This window comes from Felis catus, chromosome D4 (assembly GCF_018350175.1).
Source record: "Felis catus isolate Fca126 chromosome D4, F.catus_Fca126_mat1.0, whole genome shotgun sequence".
NCBI classification, from domain to species: domain Eukaryota; kingdom Metazoa; phylum Chordata; class Mammalia; order Carnivora; family Felidae; genus Felis; species Felis catus.
The window spans coordinates 44,225,268-44,247,661 of NC_058380.1; the positions used below are offsets into that span (position 1 = coordinate 44,225,268).

At 42.7% G+C, this 22,394-nt stretch overlaps 1 protein-coding gene across 7 annotated transcripts in view; it reads right to left on the reverse strand.

The window, feature by feature from the left end:
- The window catches only part of SLC24A2 (solute carrier family 24 member 2), a 251,515-nt gene that overhangs the window by 23,998 nt on the left and 205,123 nt on the right, over positions 1–22,394 (reverse strand). For all 7 annotated transcript variants that reach the window (XM_023242351.2, XM_023242348.2, XM_023242350.2 and 4 more), the window contains one exon: positions 5,867–6,004. In XM_023242351.2, coding sequence (XP_023098119.1) covers positions 5,867–6,004 — 138 coding nt within the window. The remainder of the gene's footprint in view (positions 1–5,866; positions 6,005–22,394) is intronic.

The window sequence follows — 22,394 nt, forward strand, 5'->3', positions numbered from 1 at the left end:
TGTCTAATTGACAGCTAATGTTCTCATTAGAAGCTTTTAGTACATCAGTGTGATACTTTCTTGGCTTGAAAAACATTTCTGGACATTAGCTGATTGCACAAATTGGCCATATCCTTACTGATTTAAATTCAACAAATACTCACTTAGCATCTATTCTGTGCAAGGTTTTGGGACATACATATCTAACAAAAGTCCCCCAGATAATCCTATTGAAGATTAAAAGTGTGTTCTCTAATTAATACGGCCAGTATTCAAATTCTTGCTCACCTATTACCAGTGATGTGACCTGAGACAAATTATTTCATCTTCAAAGCCTCAGGGGTTTTCATCTGTAAAATGGGAGGAATAAAAAATATCTAGTTGTCCTCAGGTCTTCGTGCCCATAAAGTGTCTACAAAAGTGCCTGGCACATAATAAGTGCTCAGATAATCATGGTAGTTGTTATAGGATAAGCTTATTCTCATTTTGGTTTTTAAGAGATGAGGAGACTGAAAGTCAGAGAGGTGAAAGTCACAGCTGAGACCTGGCGGGGAGTCTTGACTTTGCTTCTTACTTGCTGGATGTGCTTGGACAAGTTGCTAAACCTCTCTGGGTCTCAAACACTTCATTCTTGCTAGAAATGTGCATGGTGCACAGCAGACACAATAAATACTTGGTGAATGAATCAATGAATGACATAAATTGCAAAGATATAGCTGACTTCTTGGTACCTTCCCAGTTCTAATGAGTCATGTTTTGATACCTTATTTAGATCCATTCCTGTTTTGTAAGAATGCCCGTCCTAGGTCATGAGAGAATATAACTTTTGGGGTCTTTATTTCCTTTGTTATTTTCAATTTTTATCAAAGATCTGTTACTCAAGATTTATATTTTAGTTCTTTTACTTTTAAAACACAGCCATTATTTTAAGAAGACTATAACAGTGAATTAATCTGAGCTGGGAGTGTGTATAATCCAACAAACACTATCATATAATTTGCATATAAATGAGGTGGAAATAAAAACAAGTAAACAAGTGGGAGGACCGTTTACCCTGAAACTGGATGTATACTAAAAAATCATGTTTTCCTTGTAATTACTGTCAAGGTTTGGAATGTTCATCTCCACGGGTAATTCAAAAACTACGGAGGAGGGGCGCCTGGGTGGCTCAGTCGGTTAAGCCGCGGATTTCGGCTCAGGTCATGATCTCACGGTTCGTGAGTTCAAGCCCCGCGTCAGGCTCTGTGCTGATAGCTCAGAGCCTGGAGCCTGTTTCGGATTCTGTGTCTCCCTCTCCCTGACCCTCCCCATTCATGCTCTGTCTCTCTCTGTCTCAAAAATAAATAAACGTTAAAAAAAAATTAAAAAAACAACAACAAAAAAAACTGAGGAGACAGAGCCGACAGGGCCCTCTGGAGTAGCAAATGTTTATTAACTAATCATTTTCTCCTCTCTTTTTCCTCTCCCTCGATATCTTGTCAAGAGGCCCTTGTGGCAGTGCATGAGGACTGTGGTAGACTGCATAGGTGGCCATGACACTTTACAACTCTTTTCAAGAGGTGAGGTCTCGGGGTGCCTGGGTGGCTCAGTTGGTTAAGCGTCCAACTCCTAATTTCGGCTCAGGTCATTATCTCATGGTTCGTGAGTTCGAGCCCCGCATCGGGTTCTGCACTGAAGGCGTGGAGTCTGCTTGGGATTCTTTCCCTCTCTGTCTCCCTCTCTTCTCTGCCCCTCCCCCACTCTCCCTGTCTCAAAATAAATAAACTAAAAAAAAAGAAAAAAAAAAAAAAGAGGTGAGGTCTATCTTCCCATCCTCTGAATCTGGGCTGGCCTTGATTTTCTCTGACCAAAAAATGTGACAGAAATGACAGCATGCAGATTCCAAACTAGATCTCAAGAGAACTTTGCAGCTTTCATTCTTGCTGCCCTTGGAACTTGGCCATCATGTGAATCAGCTCTGGTTAGCTTACTTAAAGATAAGATACCATGTAGTGCAGAGATGAGATTTTGTAGCTGAGATACTCCTATACCAACAAGCCCTGAGTCATATAAGTGAGTAGGACTGTCCAGTTGAGCTCAGAACAAATGGTCAGTTCTCAGAATTCTGGACTAAAAAACTGCTTATTTTTTTAAGCCATTAAGTTTTGGGGTGGTGTGTTACACAGCAGTTGCTAACTGATACAAGATCAAGATCAAACTTAATGAAACTCTTCTGTGCTAAGCATGATCAAGAAGCTACTTCCTGGCTTTTGTATCAACTGGCATGGTTTCTTTGATTTGGTATTTCGTAGATGCAAAGGATGACCATATAATTCATCTTCTAAACCAGCCGGCTTGGGGATTAAAGGAACAATTCTGGGCAAACTGGGATGTATGGTCCCCTTAAATTTGCAACACTGGTGGTGCCTAGGGGGGCTCAGTAAGTTAAGCGTCCGACTCTGGCTCAGGTCATGATCTCGTGGTTCACAAGTTCGAACCCCACATCTGGTTCTGTACTGACAGCTCAGAGTTTGGAATCTGCTTTAGGTTCTGTGTGTCTCTCTCTCTGCTTGTTCCCTGCTTGCACTCTGTCTCTCTCTCAAAAATAAACATTAAACAAAATTTATAATACTGTATTGATGGTTATATCTTTACGCTTTCCTTAATCACAGAATGTCATGGTTGGCAGAGAATCTAGAGATCTTCCACCCTTTTATTTCACAGAGGAGGAGAAGTGAGGTCCAAAGTTGAGACGTGACTTCCCCAAGCTTGTGTATCTCATGAGGTATGTGGGGAAAAAAACCCCACTGTAGTCAGTATGGTAGAATGAGAACAATATTAAGTCAGGAGACTCCAGTTTGAATCTAGCTCCTGTCGCTGATAGAGCTGTGCATTTGTCCTCTGTAGTTATATGCCTTGTTTCTGCTACTTAGTTTAGAAGTCCTTAAACATAGGAATTATGAATTCTGTGTCTTTTTATCTCTTAGGGCACAAGCTTGATGCTTGGCATACAATACTAACTCAATAAATATTTGCTGAGGAAATTTAAAAACACCCAAATGCTCCACCTCAGAGTCACATTTTTGCTTGGGAAAGCACACAGCATATGTAGAAAATGAGGAAAAAGTCCGGTCCATCCCGGGGATGGCGCTTGAGGTTGCAAGGAGCAAAAGCCCCATTGGCTATTGGGCCCCAGAGGCTGGCTTTCAAGGCGTGTGCGCAGTGAACGAACGGTCCATGGTCGTACAAAGGAAAGCATCACGTACAGCTGCATCTTCCTGCTTTGCACCCAACAGGATTATAGCATCAGCCAAAGAAGTTGTCATCCAGGTAACTACTGCCATGGTGGGGTCCTGTGTGTTTTCCAGGAGTCGCTGGTTCAGAGCTCTGATCTTCTCTAACCGCTTCCTTGTCCTTTGAGCTCTGATCACAGAGAGGATGGCCATTTTGCCAGCCCTTGCTCTAGGAGTCCCACCCAACCCGAGAGCCCAGGCCTTGATGGCTGGCACCTTCCTCCCATGCCTGCACGCTTCCCTGACTGCTCCAGTGCTTGTGTGCTGACGCTCCCTTAGCAGCCAGCCAGCCCCCTCTGCTTGGGGTCACACCATACTAGACGTACAAAGGAGAGCATTTAGGAAACTGTGTCTGTCTCTCTGATTTTCCTCCCTGGGGCCGTGCAAGAGCACTGGCCCAAACAACAGAGCAATGGAAAGAGAAAGAGAAAGAGAGAGAGAGAGAGAGAGAGAGAGAGAGAGAGAGAGAGGGAGAGGGAGAGAGTGCAAGAGAGCACATGTGAGCACACACATCTTGGAAATGTCAATGTGATGGGAGCCAAGAAGAAACTCCACACATTCTAGCTATTTGGCCGTAGGTTTCCAGGATCCGAGCCTCTGCACAGAGCAGATGTTCTACACTCGTGTTGCAAATAAAGAAACCTAAATATTGCTTTCAGTAAGCCACACCTATTACATGCATCCTTTACTGGGAAAGCCTCTAATGTTGGGAGTCCTTCCATGAGGGGGTCCTTTCCTGGCCTGTCCTTGATAAGACACTGGCTCTCTCCTGGGCTGGATTATTTATAGGCCAGGCCAATGGGACAGGATTTTTGTTCTGTCTTTTTCAAGTGCGGAAAGTGGGATCACCGTGGGGCTCTTAAGACTTAACGCTCCACTGTGCTGTACGTTACCACACCATCCTATTCTAAGTGCTTTCAGAAATGATGTTCTCAGATTTCCACTTTCTGGTATCATGAAATATGAGGGGGACCCCAGGCTGTGTGGTCACACAGACCTGGGTCTGAATCTCAGCTCCATCTGCTAGGAAGTGTTTAGGCATGAGTTAGTTAACTTCTTAGTGCCCCAGATTCTTTCTACTTATGCCAGTAATATGTAATATTATATACAATAAATATAAATAAAATTAACAAATAAGTGTGTGTGTGTGTGTGTGTGTGTATACACACCTTCCTACACTAGCTGTTTCCTGAGATTCCACAATATAGCTTATTGAAATACCTAGGGCAGTGTCTGATACATAGTAGGCACATACCTTTGTTGAATGACGTGTGTACGGCCGTAATAAAAAGTATAGCTACTTCTTCGGGTGCCCGGGTGGCTCAGTCAGCTGAGCGTCTGACTCTTGATTTCAGCTCAGGTCATGATCCCAGGGTTGGGGGGATTGAGGCCAGCGTCAGGCTCACACTGGGCATGGAGCCTGCTTAAGATTCTCTCTCTCTCTCTCTCTCTCCCTCTCTCTCCCCCAGCCCCTCTCCTCTGCTCACTCTCTCTCTAGAAAAAAAAAAGCACAGCTACTTCTTATCATTTAGTTCCTTTACCCTTTGGGGCCCTGGCCCAAGAATCCAATTTAATAGTAGGAGAACTCTCTTTCTGATTTGATCTACATTTAGATTGTATTTTGCTGATCATAAGATGGTATTGTGTTCAATACACCTGGCACATAATAACGGTAGAAAATAATATTGCAGTAATGATAACAATACAGGATGGAGAAGATCAGACATGTTGGCATTTATGCAACATGAATGCATTTGTTCAAATTATTTTTGAACTGAATGAATAATCCATGCACACACTCAACAAAAGGTGAGTTCCCCTCCTGCCTCGAACCTTCATTTCCTCCTCTCAGAGACAAATCACTACAGTGGTTTTAAAACATGGCTGCAGATTCTCTGACACTCCTCCCACCAAGGGTGTCATAACGCTCTATGACAATGATATATTCTAAGTAAACATTTTGTCTCCTCCCCTTCAACCAACACAATCAATGACTGCTTTGACCCGTAGAATATAGTAGGAATGACTCTCTGTGACTTCTGAGACTAGGTCATCAGAGACCACACAGCTTCTGCTTTCTGCTGTTGGGACAATCCTTCTTGGAGCCCTGATCTCTCATCTAACACATCTGACTATCCCGAGGTCACCATGGTGTGAAGAAGCCCAAGTCACGTGGAGAAGCCACATTTAGGTTCTCCCATAGACCACTGCAGCTGAGCCCAGCCCTTGAATCCTCTCTGCCTAGGGACCAGAAACATCAGCGAAGAAACTTCCAGATGAGTCCATCCCACAGCCATTCAAGTCTTCCCATCTGAAGCCCCGAACGTGGAGCAGAGACATGCCATCTCCAGTGCACCCTATTTGAACTCCTGGTCTGCAGGATCCACAAGCAGAATAAACCCCTAAGTTTTAGGGTGGTTTGTTACATAAATTCGATAACTTGAGCAATCACTCTTATGTGCCTCTGTCTGGAGAAATTTTAGACATATATAAGCATACACGTGTATATATGTCACCCCTCCTTTCCCTTATAAGGCAAATAAAAGCAGACTATCACACTGCTATGTACCGTGCTTTTCACAAGGAGTTGGTGAAACAAACGGTGCTTTACTCACAGGTTTGCGGACGTCAGGCAAGGTGATCCAGAGAGGAAACACTATGGGTAAAACAATTAGGAATGTGACTTGCTTGCGGGGGTTGGTAGGCCAGGCCAGGCTGAGAGGCTGGTCCTCCTCTTCACCCGTCTCTGTGGTCTGTTGTAGAAAAACGGACATGAAAGAAGAAACAAATAAAAAAGACGACAACGTCCACAGGCCACAAGAGCCCAGGGACAAACAAACAATACATTGCACAGCCATGGGAACTTAGAAACTTCCTTTTCTCTCCCTGAACGCTCCTCAGCTTCTCACTTAAGTGAACTGATCATTCAACTGCAGTGGGTGACATCTACGATCCATGAACTTTGTACGAGAAACCGTATCTGTAGAGCAAAAGACCCCCAATGCCCACCTTCTCCTCTTTCCCTTCTCCCTGAAGACAAAGCTATAGGTTTCATTATGGGAATCCTTGGGAAGGATTTTTTTAAATTAAAAATTAAACAAAAATTACACACATATATCTTTTTCACTAACAAATAAATTTATGTATTTTTAGAGCGGTGATTTTGAGCAGGCAAATGAAAGTAACCGTAGAAACAATTCAGTAACAATACTCAACTCCCTTCTCAGGCCCTGGAATAGTCAAGCTCATGGATTACTGTGTGGTGGTGAATTTTTAATCTGCACAATTATCTTGTTAAATTCTAAACCATTTTACTTCCAGCCAAAGGCTTATTATACAAACATATGTCCCATTCTCAGAGAAACAGACTATGGGAGTAGAGTAAGACACTGAACCCGTGAGTGTCAGCTGCACAGGACCTCAGAGTCAGGGCTCAACTTCAGAGTTTCTGACTTGGCAGCAAGTGGCCAAGGTTTTATGTGCCACCTGCTGAAGTCAGCAGCTTCTGACGTCCCAGAGCTAGAAGAGACAGAAGGTGGCTCCGGGCCTGGCAGGCTGACCATCAGCCTGTCAGATGGGCCCTCCGAGCCTTCAAAACAGCACTGCAGACAGTATTAATCACTCCCTTCCCTGCTTGTTTAAAAATAAAAGTGCAGCAGGACGATCAAGCATCAGATCTAAAAATATCAACAGGAACTTTTCCACGGATGCTTCCTTTTGAGACCATATAAATAACCCGCACAGGCTTCGTGAAGCTCCTGCCCCCCGTGGCTCTTGCTTCCAGCAGTGTGCACTATTTCCAGCAGCAGCACTGACCCCTCAGCAGCCCTCTCCCTAGGAGCTGGCAGGCTCGGGCCAGTTGCATCGGGGAAAAGGACTCACCCAGACGCAGGGCTGGGCATGTGGCCCAACACATTGCGATGTTATGTTTATTTCTAATTTAAACCCTAGTACTGCCAAAAGGATTTGTAGTGGTGTATACAATCACCCACCTCTCTCTCCAAGAGTTAAAATTAAAAAATATATATATATATATATATTTACATAAAAAATATATAAAAGGAATCTTAAGCCATACTGAAAAAAAGTTGGTAATAACAGGCTCTTTCTCTTTGGGCATATGTCCTTGGCAGTGGGTAAAAGAATTTATAAACAGCAAATATGAGGGAATTAAGAGGATTAGGTAAGAAGGAAGAATTGGGAAGTTGGCACAGTTTGTTTTGGTCATCTGGATCCTCATTAAATATACTTCCCACGCTCTCCATCCCTTTGCTATATGTAAGACGTTGGAAAAGAAGAAGGATAAAAACAACAATCTATGCTTCTACGTTAGGGAACTAGAAAAAGGAGAGCAAGTTAAACCCAAAGTAAGCAGAAGAAAATAAATAATAAAAATGTTGGAGAAGTCAATGAAATTGACAAGAAGGGAGTCGATAAAGTCAACAAGACCAAAAGCTGATTCCTTTGCTTTGCAATTCATGTGGGTCCATCCACTGCTTTCTTTTCTTCATCCTGATGGAATCTTGGGCATACGGTCTCTAATTCCTCTTCTGAGACAACTCTGTGTCCTCCCAGGAGATACAGCAGATGTAGAGAATATCATTCCCCATTGAGATCCCCAGCCTCCCAAGATGTCAGCTGGATACATGAATAATCTCTCTGTGATGAGGCCAGTGAGGATTTAGGAGACAAGTGCATTTTAACTGTTCTGTCCCAGATATGATTTTTCTTGTTGAACCCAAATGAATGACTTTCCCCTCCCCACCCAGTAGATGTCTCAGAAATGGGGAGGGATCATGGGACAGTTGAAGCATTGCATCATTCCTAGTAAGTATCTCATCTCATACCAGATGGGTGGTTTTATTCCGGCAGAGGATTCCAGCACTTCCCAGAAGACCCATCGAGCTGATGTGATGTGTTCATCAAGGCTCCTCCCCCTTCCAGGACTGACACTCCCCACCCCCCAGTCCCATCTCACACTGCCATCTGCAATCTAGCAGCTTCTCTCTAAACTCTAAGCTAACCTTTTTCTGAGAAAAAAACAAAAGCAACTCTTTATGACTCATATCATTTTAATGACACCAACAGATGGTGACATTTCATCAATAACCCTTCTGCTTATAACCTACGGATTAGCTCCTTTCTCCATCTGCCAAAGTCACCAGGCAGGCAGTGCCACTAGCAAATAGCAGAAAATAATTGTCTGTTTAGATGCATAAGCTCTAAACACACTACTGTCCAATGCAAACAATTAGCTGTATTGTACAGCTTCCAAAAGCTGCATTTGAGGTGGCGTTGCTAGGGCAGAAATGAGCAAGGAGAAGAGCTTGGATCTCAGGCCAAACAAACAGTGCTCTTCATGCAGAATCGATAGTCTCTTGGGGGATGGGTCCTGCTACAGAGTATAGGAACCGAGGACCTTGGGGTGGATTTGAGAGGTGTCCCGGGAGCGAGGCTGTCAGTATATTTTGGGGGAAAATTCTCACTGTCTTCCTGCCAAGTGCAATCTCACTCTGGTTCAATGGGTGACAGCTTGCAAGCTGGTTAGAAAAGTGGAAAAAAAATACCCTTCCAAGTCTGGGGCCAGTTTTGCCTTTGCCCAAGCTGGGGCTGCTGGCACGTTCATTAGTCTCAGTCCTGGGGAGAAGCCACTGAAGTCAGTGCACTAAGTTTTCAATTTCTCCTAGAGCTATGGCATCTTGGCTTTGACCTTGCAGCAACCCACCGTAACCTCATAAAGCTTCTGTGGAGTGTCCACAGAAAGCAGAACAATGAAAAGTGATCCAGAAAAAATTCAAATGACTTTTGATATAAGGGCTGAAACTAGTTTGATACGTGCTGGGGTCTTTGCAGAAGCCCTAGAATTGTGTGAAAGCAGGGGCAGCGATCATTGCTTTGGGGCTTTATAATTTCTGATACGGAGAATCTGAGACTAAAACACCCGACTTTAAGCTCCCATGTAATATGGGCTGGTGGTCAGACCACGAAGGGACCAGTGCAGCCTGGGGGGAAGAGCAGGTTGTGGAGCCAGGAATCCTGGTGTCCAGTCTCTGCTCCTGCTGTGATTTCTTGGGTCGTGACGGCCATCCTTTGCAGGTATTCACCGAGTGCCTTTGGTTGTGAGCTAGTGCAGTAGGCTCTGACCCTCTGGGTTTATTTTTGTTTTGTTTAAAAAAAATTTTTTTTTAATGTTTATTTTTGAGAGAGAAAGACAGAGCATGAGTGGGGTAGGGGCAGAGAGGGAGACACAGAATCCGAAGCAGGCTCCAGGCTCTGAGCTGTCAGCACGGAGCCCGACGTGGGGCTTGAACTTATGAACCAGCTGACCCGGGCTTGAACTCCTGAACTGCGAGATCATGACCTGAGCCGAAGTCAGACGCTTGACCGACTGAGCGACCCATGTGCCCTGCTAACTCTGTTTTAAGGACGCTTGGATTTTTGAGGACACAGAACAAATGGCTCCAGAGAACTTAGTCTTTATCCTGCTACAAGGATGCCGGCAGAATACGTGGCAAGAGCCTGTTAACAGACTGAACTGTGCCCTCCCCCAAATTCATGTTTAAACTTCCCTAACCCTCAATACCTCAGAATATGGCTGTTTGGAGAAAGGGCCCTTAAGTTAAAATGAAGCCATTAGGATGGGTCCTTATAACGTGTCCTTATAAGAGGAGATTAGGATACACAGAGATACATCAGAGGTTTGTGTGCACAGAGGAAGAGACCGTGTGAGAACACAGTGAAGACAGCCGTCCGCAAGTCAAGGAGAGAGGCCTCAGAGGAAAACAACGCTGCCAGCACCTTGATCTTGGCCCTCCAGCATCCAAATTGTGAGGAATAAATTTCTGTTGTTTAAGCCATCCAGTCCATGGTTTGTTAGAGCAGCTCTAGCAAGCTAATATACTGCCCATTTGCCTTAGTGATAGAAAGCCCACTTTCACGTAGACCTAGAACAAAGACTCTCTTTACAGCCTCTGTTGCAATGAGGTGTGGCCATGTGATTAGGTTCTGGCCAATGGGAGGTGATGGAAAGAATTCTCTGCAACCTTGGGATGTATCTTTAAAGGCTGCAGATGCGTCCTTCATCACTCCTTTCTCCTTCCCACTGGCTGGAATGGGAACATTTTGGGCAGAGCTTTAAGAGTCATCTTGGATGATGAAATGGAGAAAAAATATAAAAGGATCTGAGTTCCTGATGTCCCTTGAGAGCTAGCTGTTCTAGCCCTGGGCTGCCTATATTGACTTGAGACAGACAGAAAATTCTATCTTACTCAAGCCACTATTGTTTTGGGTTTGCGGTTGCTCACAGTGGAACCTTACCCTGACTAATCCAATGTCCTCTTTATGAGGAATCAAGGAAGAAAAATATCTTCCCCATCTCAGCACTAGAAAAAGTCATGCTTCTTTTGAGAATCTTTGAAGAATCTTAGAAATACTGTGAATCAGGTAAATTACTATTTTTTCCCCCTTGCTTTTCACTGAGGAATTCAGAGCCAAATCTGTAACCTCCACCTACCAAACACACCTCTGGGGTCTGTCTCGCTTGCTCCAATCCTATTCTTTCCTTTTTCCTTTACAGCCTATGCTGAACTGTCTCAAAATTCATCATTTTATCCTTTTTCCTCAGAAGTATTTTTTGCAAGCAGCCTTGAATCTTTGCAAAACAAGGTAGGGCAGACTCAAAACTACAAGTCCTCGGTGGTTGGATGGAATTATTCGGATAACTTTGTGTGTGTGTGTGTGTGTGTGTGTGTGTATGTGTGTGTGTGTGTGTGTGTGTGTGTGTGTGTATGTGCGTGAGGGAGGGAGAGAGAGTGTGTTATCCTAAGTGACAAGTGGACAATCACCTTGTGTGATTTATTTATCAATACTAAAGGTTGGATCCTGGGGGGGGTCTGGCCATCAGAATATTTACAGGTAGAAGAGAGTACTTCCAGAGGTCAGTTAGTATCTACTGGGAGGTCTCTGGAGCAATCAACTTATTTTTATTTTTATTTTTATTTTTCAAATGGGTGGGAGAATAGCAAAAGCCTCTCCATTTGTGGCCCACTATCATGAGAACCTAGTTAGCTTCTTTGCATGTGTATCTTATATTATTTCTACTTGTGCCTGGTAGGGATGGTTTGCCCCAGAAAAGGCATCAGGTCTCCAGTGGAGGGGTCTGAGCTGGATTCACCAGCCCAGAGGTTGCTTCCACAGCCACAAAAATATTTCCTGGGAGCAACCCAATTTCTTATTCTTGCCTGTGAAGGGCACTGTGCAAGATTTCAGTGTGAAGGTGAGTCCGTTTTAATGCAATCTCTTCTATCAGAGAATTAAAATGAAAACCCAGGAGGCATCTGAATATAGGCCATCTTCAAGTTCAGTTTTATTGATTGCTAATAACATCTTATTTCCAGTTCACAAGGAGCAATCTCAGAGGATCGCCCAAATCTGCCTAGATTTCAGCTCATTTGGGGTTTGATTCAGGTTGGAAGTGAAGTTCTCCCTCTCCCCTACAGAAGGACAATGCACTTCAGCACTTGGGAGTGCCATTTCTTTTCACTGGGGAGCCCCTTCAGTGTGGCATGATGCTGGATAGAATAAAAGGCCGGTACTCAAATAGCCATGAGGAATATAACTCATTTACTCTAAAGCATTGGGCCATGGTCAAGTTGGGTGAAAGTAAAGATTTTAAGTGATCTGTATTTCTACTTAAAAAGACTGGTCCTTAATAATAGTTGTTGTTGTTGTTGCTGTTTCTATAATTTATAACTGTAGAAAAAAGAGTTTATATCTCCATGTTGGTCAGCCATAAGGATGCCCACATGAATGACCAAATGGGGCAAAGCTCACCAAAAGAATGTGATGCATGCTAGGAACTTTTTATAGGACCCAGAGGGGCTGAGAGTAGGAATAGAGATCCAAAAAAACACTTGCTAAGCCTAAGAAGTGAGGTTGGGTGGATGCATTAAGAATATTAAAAATATCACACTCAACAAAGCTTTAAAAAAGGTACTAACATAGGTTAATGTCTAGACTACGTGGGAGGCATTCATTTATAGACTGTGGATAGGAACTCTCAGGCAACTGCAGGATGGATGCACAGTGCCTGGTAGAGACCTGGGGATTAATGCACATTAATCCTTTCGCCTTTGGCCATTAATCTCATCTCTGTGACTAACTAGCCATGTGACCTTAGGCAAATGAATGGAAATGCTGGGATAGCCAAAGAACATATACCACATGGGACCCATAAGTACATGGGTACCCAGTCCCGGTACACCTCACTGCATTTTAGGACCCAGCAGCCCTTAAAATCCATGTCGTTCTGAGGCAGAACTTCTTTGTCTCCTGCAATGCTTTGCCGTGGGATCACTTTCTTGACCAAGAAGTTTTGTCATTCAGTTCATTATACGGACACTGATAGATCATGAAAGACAAGCCACAACCACAGACCTCTGCAATCATGTAGAATAGGAGCTCTAGGCCCCAAGAGAAGGAGCCCCCAAGGTTCAGAGCTGAAGGGCCTTGGTACATGGAGACCGCCCCCCCCCGCCCCCCCGCTGCATTTAAAGGATGAAGGCCCTAAGATGAAGTCAGGCCCAAGTGACCTTCCACTTCATTCCTAGCCAGAATTTCTTTCCCCATTTCACACTGCTTCCCTTCCTCACTCCTAAAAAATAGGTTTACTAAATAAAAAATGAATGTGCTTTATGCCCAATGACACCAGCTTTATTTGTAATAAATTTGACCTATTAAGCCAAAAATGCTAGCTATAGAAAACATAAGCATTTAACTGACATAGTTTTGCTTAATTTTCTTGAGCCTAGAACTAATTTCTGGTGGTTTGGATGGGCTGCATTTCTTGGAAAAGGTGATCAGAAACACCTGTTCTCAGTTGCATTCTCTTCCTGTTCTCCGAGGCTGCTGTGGACTGAATGTTTGTGTGCCTCTGAAATTCATGTTGAAGTCCTACCCTTCTTTGTGATGGTATTAGAGTGTGGGGCCTTAGGGAGGTAATGAGGATTAATGTTCTTAGAAAGGAACCCCTGGAGAGCTAGCTTGCCCTTTCCACCATGTGAGGACACTGTAAATAAAATGGCCGTTTATGAACCAGGAAGTGGATTCCATCACCTGTCACTTGATCTTGGACTTCTCAGCCTCCAGAACTGTCAGAAACACATTTCTGTTGTTTCTAAGCTTTCCATTCTCTGGCATTCTTGTTATAGCATCCAGGGCAACTTGAAGGGGAAATACAGAGCAGATTTGGAAGTCTGTGGATAGGAGGGGCCACTGTGATGCCTTCCTCCCTCCTCTATCTCTGTGGGTGAGACCTCCAAGGTACCAGGTACAAATTTAAACATGGGGGCGCCTGGATGGCTCAGTTGGTTAAGCGTCCGAGTTCAGCTCAGGTCATGATCTCGCAGTTTGTGAGTGTGAGCCTTGCATCGGGCTCTGCGGTGATAGCTCAGAGCCTGGAGCCTGCTTTGGATTCTGTGTCTCCCTCTCTCTCTTGCCCCTCCCCCACTCTCAGTCTGTGTCTCTCTCTCTCAAAAATAAATAAACATTAAAATTTAAATAAATAAATAAATAAATAAATAAATAAATAAATAAATAAATAAAAAAAATAAATAAGAAATGTGAGGCTGACATCAATGGATGCCAGGACTTCAAATGCAGGTGCAGAAGAAAGACTTATGCTTCAGCATCTCTGCCCAAGGAGAAAGTACTGAAATTTCACCCAGGCTTCACATGGGAGGAAGTGACAAGCAAGCTCACGGATGGCCAAAATGAGGGCTTGGGATTTTATGTGCATTTCATCGCCCGATGTCACCCCCGATTCCCATAACTGTGGCTAATCTTGCACTAGATACTTCTAAAATGAATATCTAGGGGACATTGTAGAAGACGGATGAAGCCCTTTACAACAATAAACTTTCCTGAGGCTAACTTTAGCAAGAACTGAAGTAGGAGGTGGGTTATTTCCAGACGCCAGCTTCCAGTGCTCAAAGGCCAGTAGAAGAATCTCAGGGGCAGAGCATGCACAACAAAAGGGCACTGGCTTTAAACGGGAACTGTCTGCTTTACCTCCTACTTCCATCCTCTTTCATTGTTGAAGCATTAAAAATACTCTCTTTGACAAAGATGGCATGTTTTACTTTTCCAATTAGGTTTCCTTGGGAACTGGTGACAAGGTGCGTGTGCCTGTCCAGTGCGTGTGGGGGAGGCTCCTAGGGAGAGAAGAATTTTGAAAGGGCCTTTGCCTAATGAAGGAAATTGCTGGAGAAGGGATTAATAGGTAAAGAAGACCCACTTCTGCTCCAGAACATGCTTTTACAACATTATCGCTGTTCTAAAATTAACTGAGATCATTATGAAAGTTACCTAAAACAGTGGGTGGCATACAGTAAACACTCAACAAATGTTGGTTATTATTATTACTTTTAATAAATGCTTAGGAAAATAATTTCTTCAAAGGCATCTCGGAGAAAGAAGTTTGACGAAGGGAGTTATGATACTTCCAGCAATAAAATTCTATAAATCGATTATTTGATGTGAAAGTCAAATAATTTTGTTCCTCCAGCTATGCATTCATCCAACATTTATTGAGTGTTCATTGACTGTAGTGATGTCAACAATCGAATCTATTTTCCTGTTAGGTAAGATGAATGAATAGAAGGCCTTTATAAACAGGATGAAAGGGAAAATTCCACAGCTCTACAGAGAAAATGTGATTTTATTTTAGTAGGTAGGCTGTAAGTAGACTTTCTATCAGAAACAAAGCTTCCAAGCAGATGGCAAGACTCATAATATTGTGACACCTTGATTCTGTGTTTTGTGAAGAGCTAAAAACAATAGCAGAGTTGGAACTCTCAAAGGTAAAATTGCCAAAAATGCAGTCACATTTTAATACAGTGAAAGTCTTTGAAATCAACAACTATTGGGCAAGTAGAAGGTGCCTCCCAAGAAATGTTCTATGGAGTGTGCTCCATTTTGTAAGCTCAAATCATACCAGTGCTTTACAAAGGCAATCTATTAAAAAATGATATATTTAAAAAAGATAAATCCTCCCATATAGTTAGTGTAAGTCTGTTTGGGTGCCATAACAAAATGCCATAGCCTAGGTAGGCGAAATAGAAATAGAAATTTATTATAAACTCCCACCCATAAATACCAGCTGGCTCAGGGACAGCAAGGGATTCTCATCTCCATTTTCCCCTAAATTCATTGGTCAATTAGTGCGGTCAGCATACCAGGGGCCTTCATTGTATCTATTACAGAAACAGAACATCATGCTTGAAATAGGCATATTAAAAAGATCGACCTATAAAAATATTTACTACTGGGTTGTGGATCATTTTGGTTTCATAGACCCAAAAATCTGTACTCAAAATCTCTAGGCAACACAAGAAAAAATAAATTTGGGGGATACCAGAGCCATAGCTCAGGCTTTGCCAAATAAGGTGTGTTGTGAGTCATCTTGAAAGCAAACTCAGAGTTCTGGGATGGGTCAGCTAAGGGCTCTATGGCTAAAGAAGACCTCACTTGCCATTTGCTAGATTTTCTCTTTGAAAAGGGAATGAAAACAGGAGAGTCTGGAAGAAAAAAAAACCGTTAGATCCCAGTGATGGAAAACCAGAGAGCTACATTTGGAAAAAACTTATTTACTCAACTCGAAGATGAGTCCTTACTGACTGTTAATAATGGACAGAATGTTTGTGTCCCTTCAAAATTCCTATGTTGAAGCCCTAACCCCCAGTGTTGCAGTATTTGGAGACAGGATCTTGAAGGAAGTACTTAAGGCTACGTGAGGTTGAAAGAGTGGGCCCCTGATCTAACAGAATTAATGTCCTTGTAGGAAGAGACATCAGAGGGTCCCTCTGTCCCACCTAATGTGTACAAAGAAAGGCCGTATGAGGACGTAGGGAGGAGGCAGCCAGGAAGAGAGCCCTCGCCAGAAAGTGAGCTGGCCAGAACCTTGATCTTAGACTGAGAGCCTCCAGAACTGTGAGAAAATAAATTTCTATGCTTTAAGCCACCCAGTCTATGATAGTTTGTTATGGTAGCCCAAGCAGACTTAAATACACTGACCGTATGAATATTTATCTTTTCAAAATATCTCATTTTTGAATAGGTTTTTTTTTTTTTTGGCTTTGAAATAAATCATTGTGCTCACCTGCTGTAATTTATTTTGAAATTACTTTTTTTCACTCATTCTTTGAGTCTTTAATTTCTTTACTTTTGTTCTCTTAGTTTCTCAATGTCTTTGTAATATATATATATATATATATATATATATATATATATATATATATATATAAAATCTGTTTTTTATCTTCTATGTTTCTATCACTATCTTCTAAGAGATAAGTCAAAATGAGGTAAGTCCAAAGCAGCTCTTTTTGGAAGGATGCACCATCTGAGACATTTGTGTTGCCTTCTGTGTGGACACCCTGAACCAACAGAGCTAACATTTAAGTAGCAAACAAATTTTTAAAAAGTGATAAATCTCTGCCCACCCAGTGGTAGCAAATAATTCATTCCCCTTCTAATGCCATCATATGGTTTGTTTTACATATAGATGGAAAAATTAAAAAAACCAACAATCCAAGCATCAAAAATTTAGCATATTATAAACAAGATAAGGTTTTACCCAGCAATGGCAACCTGAAAAAAACGTAATCTACATGACTTTGAATTGAAATCAAGGATTCAAAGTCTCTTGCTGTGAGTGATGAAGCTGTCCAGACCTAAGTTTTCCAAAAGCCAAGAGACCATTTTATTGCAATGTAAAATAGCATCTGAAGAGTCCGGCGAAATGCAATTGCTTTTCTTTGCTTTGCATTTTGCCCAAATAATTCTGAGGTGCAACTTACAGACAAGATGGATTTCTTTCTGTATTGCTGTTGTAAATCGTTTTTTTTTTTTTTTGTATAGTTTGCATGGGCTTCGTAAATCTTGCCAATACAAATCATAAAAGATTTGTCAACATAAAAGCTACTAGAGAATCATAAAAAATAATTCAAAAATCCTTCTCATCATTTTATTATCAAATGGATTAGAACTACTCCTAGGAACAGTAATATTAATGTCGGTATTTTTTTCCAGGGATGTAATAGAGTTTTTTCCTTTTTATTAATAGTCAGCCCTTAATGTGTTTTATGTGAATGATTAATAGACATTCTTCAAACTCCTTCAGAAAGCACAATGACAAATGGTTTTATTAACAGTAAGATTCTCAGTGAATATAGAATTCTTTGTCAATATTCAAATTTAGTCAGAAACTAGAGTCTGATCCTTATTTCATTTTAAAATGTGTTTGAAAGGCCTTTGAGTGCATCTTAAGCTATCGGTAAATATTGCTCAGGTCATCAGATATACAAACTGGACCTCAACTTTTCCTTAGGAAAATATATGTATAGATGGAAAAAAAATGTTATCATTTTCAGAAATGGTACGAGCTCCTGTGAGGCCTGTTAGCTAAGACACAATAATTTTTACTTTATTTTTAAATTATTTTATTTTATTGTTATTAAATTCTTTATTATGAGTTATCTTTTAGAGAGAGAGCGAGTGTGAGTGGAGGAGAAGGGGCAGAAGCAGAGAGAGAGAGAATCTTAAGCAGGCACGTAAAGCCTGATGGGAGGCTCGATTCCATGACCCTGAGATCATGACTGGAGCCCAAATCAAGAGGTGGACGCTCAACCCACTGAGCTCCCTGGGGGCCCCTAACTTTTACTTTTTCAAAAAATAGTTTGCATTGGGTTTTCTCTGATACTAATGAGTTTCTTTTCTAAGTCAATCATAGCTCTAACATGGTTTGGGCCTTGAAAAGTTCAGTTAGGTGGAGAAGCTTTGGATGTTCTTTTTCTCTCACTTTTGGGCCTCGGCATCTCCCCCTGGCACTGTCTCATGCTCTGGTGGCATCGGGCACAGAGACACATACCCACTTTCCACCAAAGCCTCCATTTATTATTTTGTTATTTTATTATTTTTTTAATGTTTATTTTTGAGAGAGAGAGAGAGAGAGAGAGAGAGAGAGAGAGAGAGAACACAAGCAGGGGAGGGGCAGAGAGGGAGGGACACAAAGAATCGGAAGCAGGCTCTAGGCTCTGAGCCCGACGCGGGGCTCGAATTCACAAACCATGAGATCATGACCCGAGTCGAAGTTGGACTCTTAACTGAGCCACGCAGGTGACCCAAAAGCCTCCATTTCTCGAGGGCCAGAATCCTCTTATTATGTTTCACCGTGTCCGAAGAGGTTGAATTATCTCATCAGTATAGGGGGAAATTCTAGTCTAAAATTTTCAAAGTGGCGAACCTGCCGTTACACCTTAGTAACCGAGAAAAGATACTTGCTCTCTGAATAACGGGAAGGTTCGAGGTTCACAAACCCTCCGTTAAACCTCACTACTGCTGAGAACATAAACGTTTGCTAACCAAGGGTAATATTTTAGGAAGACATCATGGGGATTCTAGGTACCATCTGCTTGAATAATCTTGGAAATCCCTATCAGAGCTAACATTTTTTGACCAAAGTTTATCATGAAGTCTCCCAAAGGAGCTCCAACATCATAGAACAACAAAAACAACATGTAACAAACTGCGCCTTCATAACGATGCCTGTGTTTTTTGTTTTTTGTTTTTTTTGTTTTTTTTGTTTTTTTGTTTTACCACCCTCAAAGATCCAAATTTAGCGGAGAGGAGATATTTTCATGCCATTTTCTCTTATTTTTTTAAGAGAAATCTAAAATCCCAGTCAGTCTCATCATCCTTCCCTCCTCATTCTTTACTTAGTCACATAATATGGAAACATTTTTATCAGCACTGTGAGGCTTTATGAAAGCAGACCTTGAAAACTCTCCTGAGTTTAGGTAAAGGCCAATGCTAGACTGGGGAGAAATAAATCAGGGCTGAGTTCCCGAAAGGAGAAAGGAAGGGCTGAACACAGTAAGGGGATATTTAAGTTTCCAGAAAGCAAGTAAGAAGGGAAGCATGCATTTTCCACATTCTCTGTCTTTTTATCTGTCTACATCTTCTTTTTCCAAGAATGTGATTTTCCTCTATAAAACTGTTTGCATCTTCTGCACAACTTTTAACCAAAGCAAGGACAGTTTTGACTTTCTTAAGGACAGAGAGAAATCTTAGAGGCAAAACGAAATGAGGGCTGCAACATGTAAAAAACCATCTCACGATACCTGAGCACGTCGGACCCAATAAAACAAAGTTAGAGTTTTAGATTTCGGAATCTAAGAAGTTGGCAAGCCATCCCCCCACGGCCCCCTTCCCTGTGGGTGTACATTTAAAGGGTCTGCTGTGTCACACCTTGAGGAGCATGACGCAGCAAGGAGGGCAGTTTCATGCAGCAAGCCTACCCTATGCCACGTCTAGGTTGGCAAAATTAAAATGTCAGAAAATGCCGGGTTCTGGGCGGGACAGACTGTTTCTTTGAATTGTCTTTCAAGCCTGGATACGTTCCCAACACCGAAAATTTGGAAGCTTGGTCAATTCCCCGTGGCAGCTCAAACCAGTTCTGTGTCAGCAGTCACTGGGAGAAGATAATTAGCGCTAAAAGCTGTTTAAAAGTCAAATGACTTCTGGGTTCCAGAGAATGTTTGAAGGAAGCAAAACACCTCCCGCAGAGGGGCTCCCTCTGTGAAAGAGACGGTTTTAAAATGTTCTTCATCGCCAGTGTAACGTCTGCACTGAAGACAGCTCTCAGAAGTGAGGTGTCAAGGTAAAATTAGTTCACTTGTAAATAGGGATTTTTAAACAGCAGGTTAATTACACGAGACAGGCTAACCTCTCCGGAGAATACCAGCAATGAGCACATGATGCATGGGGCTCATAATTTCCATTAATAGAGTCAGGATGCACACCTCGTTCTTCACGTAGCTTGGTAAAAATACAACTGGGAGAGAGAGGAAACTGACATAATAAAGGCACCGACTCGCTTCTGTGAAGCTGTGCTTTGGGGGGACCTGAGCCGTTTTCCCACCTTCATTCTGCTTCTGGAGTCGTGGCCTTAACTTACCCCATTTACCCGGAGTTCCCAGCCTGGCAGCCTCAGGATCATCTACACCTTCCTCTCTTGTTCACTCTCTGTGACCAGTTCTTCTCAATTCCACGACAGACACGGCTCTCAAATCCAGCCCCTGCCATCCACGCCACAGCCAACACCTGGTCTAAGGCCTTGCCACCTGGGCTACGTAATACCAGTTTTTGAGTTATACTGAGTACTGCTAATAATGGCAAACACCCAGGCAGTGTTTTCTATGGGCCAAGAGCTGTTCTAAGAGCATTTTATTCTCACAACAATGCTATGAAATAGGATTATGATCCTTCCTTCACAGAGAAGGAAAATGGAGAACAGAGAGGTTAAGTAACTTGGCTAATGTCACAGAGCACGTAAGAGGCAGATCAGGGATTTGAATTCATGTGATCCGTCTCCATGGTCTCTCATCTCAAACCATTAAACCGATTCTGTTTTAATTTAACCCATTATTATTTTTATTATTGTTGCTTTTTTTTTTTTTTTTTGGAATAGGGAATACAGTTAACTGATTCAAAATTTAAAAGCTTCAGAAAGGTGCATACTGAAAAGACTCTGCCACACTGGCTCCTCATCCTCCCTCCCACCCCCCGCCCCCAGGCCCTGGTTAAGAGGTAGTCAGCATGACCAGTGTTTTCAACAGTGTCCCGAGAAAAAACTTATGTTACTTCCATTCTTTTGTTCCCCCCTCATACAAATATACTTCACTGGATACGATTTGGCATTATGCCTTTTTCATTGAACATATATTGAAGATCATTCCGTATCAGTACATGAAGGGCTTCCTCATTCTCTTTCTTTCTTTCTTTTTTTTTTTTTTTTTGAAAGACTGCAGATGGTCTGGGAGGGGGGGGCAAACTTTTCCTGTAAAGGGCCAGATAGTAAATATTTTAGGCTCTGTGGTCCATATGGTCTCTGTCACATATGCTGCTAGTGCTTTTTCAAAAAAAAACCTTTAAAAATGCAAAAGCATTCTTATCTCATGGGTTGAATTAAAAAAGGCTGCAGGCCGGATTCGGCCACGGACCATAGTTTGCTGATCCTTGAACCAACAGACTCTTACCTTGCTGCCCTCTATCCAATCTTCCCTCACTCTGGCCACTTCCCGACCACCCTGAGGGCACTGTCCTATCATACAAATCTGACACCGTCAGTGCTTCCTTTAAACCCTCTGTTGCTCCCCACTCCCGACAGGGTAAAGTCTAGAGTGCTTGGCGGTGCCTACGATACCCTTCACAATCCATGTATTTCTCCACACCTTCATGTCTACTGCACTGGTCCGTGCCGCCATCAGCTCTGAGCCTCAACTCCTGCAGCGACCCCTTTACTCCACTATTGACATATGACCCTCTTGCCCCAAATCTACTCTTCTCACAGCAGTGCAGCCCCAGGGATTTCTTAGAAGTGCAGATCACATCTGGGAACCTCCAATGGTGTGTTGCTGCCCTAGAAGGAAGTCAACTTCCTTACCATGGTCTACAAGGTGAGCCAGCTCTGCCTGGCTCTCCTGTCCAACCTCATCACCACCACCCTCTTCTGCTCCCTCTGCTTCCCCCTCACCAGCCACACCAGCACCCATGGGTGCTGATTCCTTGGCCGTCTCCTTGGAGTTCAGCCTCAGTTCAAATGCCACTTCCTTAGTGAGGTCCTCCCTTGTCTCCCAACCTACAGGGAACCTCTACTAGCCCTCCGTCACGTCACCATGTTTTATTTTTTTCATGGCCCTTATGGTCATCTATAAGTATATCTTGGTTTGTATTTGTAAATTCTCTGGTGTGGGCATCCCCGGTACCCAGCACAGTGCCTGATACATATGAGGTGATACCTGAAAATTTTCTGATTGAACAGCTGCAGAGTTTCTGCCCAATTTACCTTTCCTGGTGGACCTCTCCTCACTCCTCACCTTGTACTTCAGTTCCCGGGTCCACCGGCTTTCTCACCAATCACTAAACATGAGCTTCCCTCTTCAGATTTTACACCTTTGCACTTGTTATCATCTCCTCTGAGCAACAAACTTCCATGCACCCATCAATACAGTCAAATGTTACCTCCTCCATGAAGCTTTTACACTTTCCCTTGTTAGTGTCACCTTCTTCCTCCGGCAGGTTCCC